This window comes from Bombus huntii, chromosome 11 (genome assembly GCF_024542735.1).
Source record: "Bombus huntii isolate Logan2020A chromosome 11, iyBomHunt1.1, whole genome shotgun sequence".
In the NCBI taxonomy this organism is placed as follows: Eukaryota; Metazoa; Arthropoda; class Insecta; order Hymenoptera; family Apidae; genus Bombus; species Bombus huntii.
Window position 1 is genome coordinate 9,208,394 of NC_066248.1, and position 8,408 is coordinate 9,216,801.

General features: G+C 32.3%; 1 protein-coding gene across 1 annotated transcript; it reads left to right on the forward strand.

Moving 5' to 3' along the window:
* Positions 1-914: 914 nt before the first annotated feature.
* On the forward strand, positions 915-7,256 carry LOC126871393 (uncharacterized). Its single transcript, XM_050630158.1, has 4 exons — positions 915-2,272; positions 2,339-2,475; positions 2,708-2,840; positions 2,932-7,256. The coding sequence occupies exons 1-4, from the start codon at positions 2,243-2,245 to the stop codon at positions 2,977-2,979; spliced, it is 348 nt and encodes a 115-aa protein (XP_050486115.1). The 5' UTR covers positions 915-2,242; the 3' UTR covers positions 2,980-7,256.
* Positions 7,257-8,408: the final 1,152 nt, after the last annotated feature.

Genomic DNA, 8,408 nt, shown 5'->3' on the forward strand with positions numbered 1-8,408 from the left:
TTTCTCACTGCGTTAAGCGGGGTATTGTTGAAAGAAGGACTGTACATTATCAAAGCTGCCGAGGTAAAGAAATTTCTTGCTTCATTTTCCATTTTCCATTATATTTTTATCACATTCTGTATAAAAATCACGTGGAAAAATTTGATAAGTCCACTTTTATTGAGATACTGACTCTTACGTCATTGAAAAGCTACAAAGAACTATTCTGGTATGAAATATTTGTAAAAATGTAGGAACTCGATAGATTCGTAAATTAAAAGCTTTTTGAAAATGATGGTGATGAATTCAAAATATTCTGTAAGAAGCGAATAACACAATTTGGACACAATTAATAAGTCTGCATATCGTTAATGTGTGCTAGCAAAAATATTCCTGTACCAGAAAAGATGAGAAATACGATTTATTGTGTTTTCATATCGTACATATCTTTCGGTTACATGAGACTGATCAAATTGCAGTACAAGATGTTACTTACCGCTATTTGGAAGGATTGGTCAACCGATAGTCACAGTAACGAATTTCACATTATGGCCGAGTACGCCAAAAAGGGAGCACTCCTTTCTTGGTTAGACTGTGGTAGGATGAGTTATACTGAAATGATGTGTTTTCATTTTATAATTCACTTCACGTGTCGCTGTAATTAATTTACAGGAATTGGTGTTGTCTGTATCTTAGTTTTCTTACAGTTATTGTTAACGCCATTAGTTTTGGACATAATTTCACCAATGAACGAAACGCGGGATTTAATATACATTTATCCAGCTTATTATTATATCGATGACCGGAAGTATCGTGCAATTATAAATTTACATATGGCGTATACATATATTTTAGGAATTATTGTGTATGTTGGTTGCGATACAAGTTACATGTGCATTGTGCAACACGCCTGTGGACAATTAGCAGTGGCTGGGTAAAAAAAGAAATATTACTTGGACCAAATAATTTTAGCTGGAAACTGCAAGAAACACAAACTTTTTGCAGACATCGTTTCAAGAATGCGATTTTTGATTTGTCTATTGTCAATAAAACGAGTGCCATACAGGATGAGATTCATGAAAGAGTACTTCGTTCGATTCGACAACACCAACATGCTATAGAGTCAGTACTGAAACTGGCAAAACATTAATTTTCCAGTATTTTTAAACTTATTTTTAAACTTCAAATATATTTTCAATAATCTTATTTTTTAACAAAATAAGGTGCATCACCGTTTAAAGATAATTTTGTTAGGCGTAAAAAGTTTTTTTTTTACAAAAATGTGTAACTCAAACACCATATACTTCTTCTAAATTGTTAATAAGCAGTGGCAGTGATTTCTTTTCATTAATTGAATTTTACTGTGCTGTAGCGAAACAATTAGCTAATGTATTCTTTAAAATTCTCAAACAATGTCAAGAATATCCTAAATACTTTTAAAGTAATTTAATGCATGTACTTGCGTGCATTATGTACAAGGTGACCGGACTTATTCTACTAATGCACATTACTTGTACATTGTGTGTTGTATACGAAAATTGTTCAGATAAGAAGTAAACATTTTTTAGGAAGGTTACAACCTGGTGTAAGAATATTTTGTAGATGAACACGTAGACTTCATATAAAGATAACAACCGTTTTGCTAATTAGGATTGTATATTCTTTAATGCATTAAACGGTGCAGCCTATTATTTTCTAGACAATTGTATTAACATACTTATACCGAGAAAGCATAGGGATTTGCAAATATTTTAACTTCAATTTATCAAATTTAACGTATAAAAGACAATGAAAGACGCGATTAGATATTTTTGCGTTTACGTTATCTTTGTCCTTCATACGCTAAATGCGACAAATTAAAGCTAAAATATCTCCTAGACTAATGTGACTTTTCAATATAAATAACTTCATACAATTTTGTAGAGAATGACGAGCTGCATCGATTAGTACATTAAAAAATATGCAATTCCACTTAAAAAAATTGATGTCACCTTCATATGACACGTCTACAAAAAAATTCTTACTCACCTCATTTGTCACCCCCTCAAAAAAATTCACTACATATCTGAACTACTTTTTCATACAATTCATAGTGTACTAGTAATTTGAATTTATAGAATAAAATCTGTCACCCTGTATGTGCATTACTGAATCTTTTATCGACTATGACCTCTTAATTCTGTTTTAATGGTTCCAAAACAGTTACCTGAAAACTATTCAAAGCATTCATTCTACTTATCTTTGCATTTGCATCGGTTTGGTAATGGCAACTTTCAGCGTCACGTTAGTAAAGGTGAGCTCTTCGACGTGCAAATTCACACAGTTTGACAGTAATTGTAATTACCGTGCTTCAAAACAGGTTGCAGCACAATCAGAAATTTCTGCGGAGTCTATCAAGGACGTTGTATTTCTCTCATCTCAATTGACACACATATTTCTATTAACGGTACAAGGACAATTCGTACAGAATGCGAACGATGAAGTTACCGAATCGATGTAAGTAACTTATAAATACTGAGAAATATACTTTGCTCAAAGTACTTTGGTTTTTGTTCGGAAATCAAATTTTATTACAATAACATACATAACATAACAGGTGGATCCATTAAACCTGTAAGGTTCCTTTATTTCTGTTGTGTGATTGATGCTAAAAGTATGAACTGATGTAAATCATTTATTATCATCATCTTATATGAAACCTTTTTTACTAAATTAACACTGTTTACAGATATGACGCGTTATGGTATAATACTAATAATAAAACGAAACTATTGTTTGTATTAGCACTAAGAAATTGCTTAAATCCTCCCACTTTATCAGCTGCTGGATTAATTATCTTGGATTTGAAGAGCTTCTCAGAGGTAAGTAATTTTTTATTTAACCACAAATTAATGTGGAAATATTTCAAGAATATTTTTTTTAAATAAATGTACACTACAGTATGTTTTTCAGATTATAAAAACATCTGTTTCATACTTTACCGTATTGAAATCTACGTAAACCGTAAAATACTCCCGACAGAGGCAATGGAAAACAATACTCCAGAACAAAGATTAGTGGATAAAATATGAAAATAATTACAGTTATTCTTATTTCTAAACTGCTAACTATTTTTTGGTTTTACCCCCACTTAGTGATGCTTGGTGAGAAAATAATTTATGCCAAATTTCAGAGTGATTAGACAACAGGAATCTATACCACATATAAGTTGAAGTTTTCAAGTTTTAATGTTTTCGCATTAGTTATGAGCATAATCGTGTTTCGTTGTTTTGGAAATATTAAGGAATGTTTTAAAATAAAAGCACAATGTCTAAGATCTATACTAGCAATGCGTATATATTACTTCTAAAGATACATATGAAAATGTTCGGTTTGAGTCACCTTCTTGATTTCCAAAAGCCAGCAATTCATTTAGCGAATCTTACAGACTTTTACATATGAATTCCCTTCTGTCACAAATATTGTAATAAAGGTAGCCATTATTTGTATCTTGCTAGTAACTGCAAGCGTCTGTTTCATTTTTAGTTGAGATTTCGACGTGTTCATATGGCTGAACTGCATTCAAAGAGGGATTGAACATACAAAGATGGAAATAAGAAACTTTGATGTAATACACCTGTTGGAACATGATGATACTCAAATTATTTAATCAAATATTTTTACTAATGATACATTTAGCGTGTGCTGTTTTACAGTGTATGGAAAGTAGAACAGTTGTGATAGCATAACGGAATTTTAAAATATTTTACATAACGTACAATGTATGCAAAAGTATTTACCTCATATATTAGTATAAATTCTAACATTACGTCTGATTTGAGCTACTTATACAATTCACGTCAATTATGGATTTTTCAACAAATTCAAGTAATGTGATGTTAGTAATAGCAAAAAATATATAACTGTTTGTCATGGGAAGAAGTTGAACTATAAACACATATCGGCCAACGCTTATTATTACCGTCACAAAAAATTAATTTGCGACCAGAATTGGCGAAACAAATCAGCTTAAACGTGCACGAAACACACGACACTTTCTTACACAGAGACAAACTATATTTTGCTTATTCATAGTTTGAAGAGAATTATAACCAGATAAAAGTTTGTACAGATCTGTTCGATCTTCAACAATCATTTATCTTTCTACTTCGCTTAGCCGTTTCGGATAGGAACTGTCTGTTTCACCCAACTATTCTATACCAAGCCCTCTAATATCAAATTTATTCAAGGCATCCAAAGTAGTTATGTCTTAAATTATTCGTTACTAGCAATTTGTCAATCGATCGATTCTTTCGAGAGGATATTTGATGTTTCAAGATGGTTCTCCGCGTGCAAGTAGTCACAGTGTAAAGAACACACGATAACAATGAGCTAATACTTCGATCGAGTTACTTATACATCTTTATCAAAGGTACTTTAAGGGTATAAATTAACAAGGGCGAATAAATTATTAAATTACCACTTTGGTTTACGACGATCGAAATGACAGCAGGTACGCATTACTTAGTTGCACTCTTCGTGTAAATATTACATGGTAGAAATAAAGTAAAAGCATAATGGCCAATCCCAGACACTCAACAAACTTCACTGTCACTCATCAAGTGTCAGTCGCATATACTGCCCTGCACTCTTAATATCAGTTTTCTCTTTACTATGGACAAAGCCACAGTAGTAAACGAGTACATGAAAGTAGTGAAGATATGTACTACGATGGGCGGAATTTGGCCTGATCAGAGTAAATTTTCGAAACTCGTTATGCGAACGATTGTATACATCATCATTGTGCTATCGCTTGTTACGCAGGTACAAGAACATTAATGTAATGGCAACCTGGTAATCATATTACAACCGTGTAAGTGATGATTCCACGTGAAGAAATTCGCATATAAAATAAAATTGTTTCATTTAACGCTTCGTTGCTGAAAAAGCCGAGTTTGAAAATTTGTGAAGCATACTTCAACTTGACTAATTACATACTAGATATAGGTAAATAATCAACAGGAGATTGTCATACATGTGAAAATAAGTTGAAAATGTGAAAGAACACTTTTTCATTTAAGGTATCATTTTGACAATGAAGTTTAAATATGTGTAAATACAAAATGGTTTGGGACACGTGTATCACACATATTCTAAATTATCGTTTTAGGAAATGAAACAATTTATGAAAAAATTTTATTGTATATTTTTTATTTATTTTCAAATACGAACTTAATCACATTCAATTATTTGCTCTTGTTCAGTCAAGATAAAGTATACTTGCCAAATCTTTAACATCGATTTTCTCGAAAACGAAGGTTCAGGGGAAGTAATGTTATATCAGATTTTTGTTCTCATATTTCACATAGAATCGCCGTCTGGCCGGTTGTACTATGTTTACTGTCTCAGCCTATATATTTGAAATCACACACGACCATTGTGATCTTTGTCGAATATTTCACAAAACTTCAAATCTGTTTAATGCTTGATGTAATTATGCCATTATGTACTATTATGAGAATTCCTTTTTCATTAAATTACTCGATCGTTGGTTGTAGATGGCAAACGTTGTGTGTTTCTACAGTCTACAGGCCGTAGTAGAGCAGGTCTGTTTTTTTAATGCGATGGCTGGGGCACTGCTAAAGCAAGGGAATTATATTGTGAACGCGGCGCAGGTAACGGAATTTCTCATATAACTTTCCATTTTCTATTTTTGTGTTATACATTATATAAAAATGACAATGGAAGATATGATAAGTCGATATCTTTGATCATCTGATTCTCATGTTATTGGATGTTATAAAAAAATAATCTAGCATGAAATATTTACAAATGGGAATAAACCTCATAGATTTAAAATTATATGCCTTTCGAAAGTAATGGAAATAGATCCACAATGTTTCATAAGAAACGAATAATATTTGTGCGGCTTTTATGATAGCGTTTATGCCCAGTGTTGACTGCGATCGGTGTTTCAGCTACTTGGGGTATTTACACGTGATTTGCCGACTAACAAAATTGACTCGAGAAGCAGATAGTTTGACGTAATTAAAATAAGTCTGTATAACAAATATTACTAATGTATCTTTTAAATGGTCAGGACTATAACAAAAGACGTATTTAAAATTGAGAATCATTTGGAATTGTACTTTGAACCGCAAAGTTACATCCATTTCAATTTTGTTTTAATATTTTTCCGTATTAGTTTTCCGTAGTAGTTTCTCTAGATCACTGCAAAAAGTAACATTTCTATACATGTCTAACTTATAGTCGCACTCGCATGACGTAATTAATTTAGAAGTAAAAAATATCTAGAATGCAAATATGTTAGCAATAATGAATTTACTTAACATCCCTCTCTCTTGATAATAGTTTTAAGAATCAAAATAGCAGAATTAGAAAAAATGACAAATACGACTTATTGAATTCTTCATGTATTTATATATATCTTTTGGTTGCACGATACTAATCAAATTGTAGTACAAGATGCTGCTTACCGCTATTTGGGAGGATTGGTCAACCATTAGACTGACTGATGAATTTGAAATTATGGTCGAGTACGCCAAAAGGGGAGCCTTTTTTTCTCGGTTGTACTGCGGTAGGATAAATCATATTGAAAACTCGTACTTCCCTTCCGTGATTCATTTTATACACCGTTGCAATCGATTTACAGGACTTGGCGTTTTCTGTACCATAAGTTTTATTCAACTATCTCTATCGCCATATATTCTAGACATTATTTCACCGAACAACGAAACGCGAGATTTAATATACATTTATCCAGCTTATTATTATATCGATGATCGGAAGTACCGTATGTTTATAAGTTTTCATATGACATATACGATTGTATCAACATTTTTTGTGTATGTCGGCTGTGATGCGAGTTATATATATATGGTGCAACACGCCTGTGGGCAGTTAGCGGTAGCTGGGTAATAAAATGAAATATCAGTTGGATTAAATAATCTTCGTTTAACTTGAAACTGCAACAGGTATTAAATTTTTTCACAGACATCGTTTCAAGAATGCGCTTTCAGATTTGTCTGTCGACACTGAAAAGGGTGGAATGCAGGATAAGAGTTATGAGAGAGTGCTTCATTCGATTCGAGAACACCAATATGCTACAAAGTCAGTACTGAAATTAGAAAAACATTGGTTGCCACCATTCTTTTGTTAGCTTATTTCATGTATTTAGCTTACTTTTCTCCAAAGACATTAAAAACAACTATGTTTTTGAAAAAAGGGAGTGCCCTACTGCTTGATGTCAATGTTGATAGGAATAAATAATTTTGTTTGTTTCACAAAAATATATAATTCAAACGGCATATGTATCACTTTAATTGCTGATGACTTCTTTTCATTAATTGAACATGTACTGTGCTATAGCATAATAATTAGCTAATAAGTGTTCTTGAAATTTCTCAAACAATATCAAGAATAGTTTATATAATTTTGTGAGATTTAAATGCGTTTATTTCCGTGTATCATATATGTATGTATACTATTGAACTTTTTATGGACAACGGCCTGTTGGTCCTGTTTTGATACCATCAAAGCAGTTACCTGAAGAGTATTCAAACCAGTCATTCCGTCTATCTTTGCATTTGCATCGGTATGTCAATGGCATCTTTCACAGTCTCATTGGTGAAGGTAAGCTTTTCGTCTAATCACGTACTGTTTCGCAACAGTCGAAATTACCGTGCTTCAAAACAGGTTGCATCACAGTCGGAAATTTCTGGAGAGCTCATCAAGGACAGTGTTTTTCTTTTGTCCCAATTGATACATATACTTCTTTTAACTGTGCAAGGACAATTCGTACTGAACTCGAACGATGAAATTATCGAATCGATGTAAGTGATGCATAAATATTGTTTAATATACGTAGCGCTAAGTACTTTCATTTTTATATTCATTTCTAAATTAAAAGAATGGTAATAAGATTGTCTTGGAATGAATTTTTATTATAGTATCGAACAAATGAGATGTCCATCTGTCAAACTTATAAGGTTTCTTCATTTGTCTTTGTGTTATTAATGCTATATTATAAGAACTGAATTAAGTTGTTCATTATCATTAACGGATGCCCCATTTTTTTTTAATAAATTCAAATTCACAGATACGACGCATCGTGGTATAATGCTAATAGAAAAACGCAATTGTTGTTCGTGTTATCCATCAGAAGCTGTTTGAGTCCTCCAATACTAACAGCTGGGGGACTTTTAGACCTGAATTTGAAAAATTTTGCAGAGGCAAGTATCTACTCCTCCTTGAATTCACAATTATTGTTCAAGTTTTAAGAATACCTTTTTTAAATAAATCCACGTAATATCATGCCTTCCAGATTATAAAAGCATCTGTTTCATACTTTACCGTGTTGAAATCTACGTAAACTGTAATCTACCTCTGACTGAAGCGACGAAAAACAATTCCGGAACGAACGAATATCA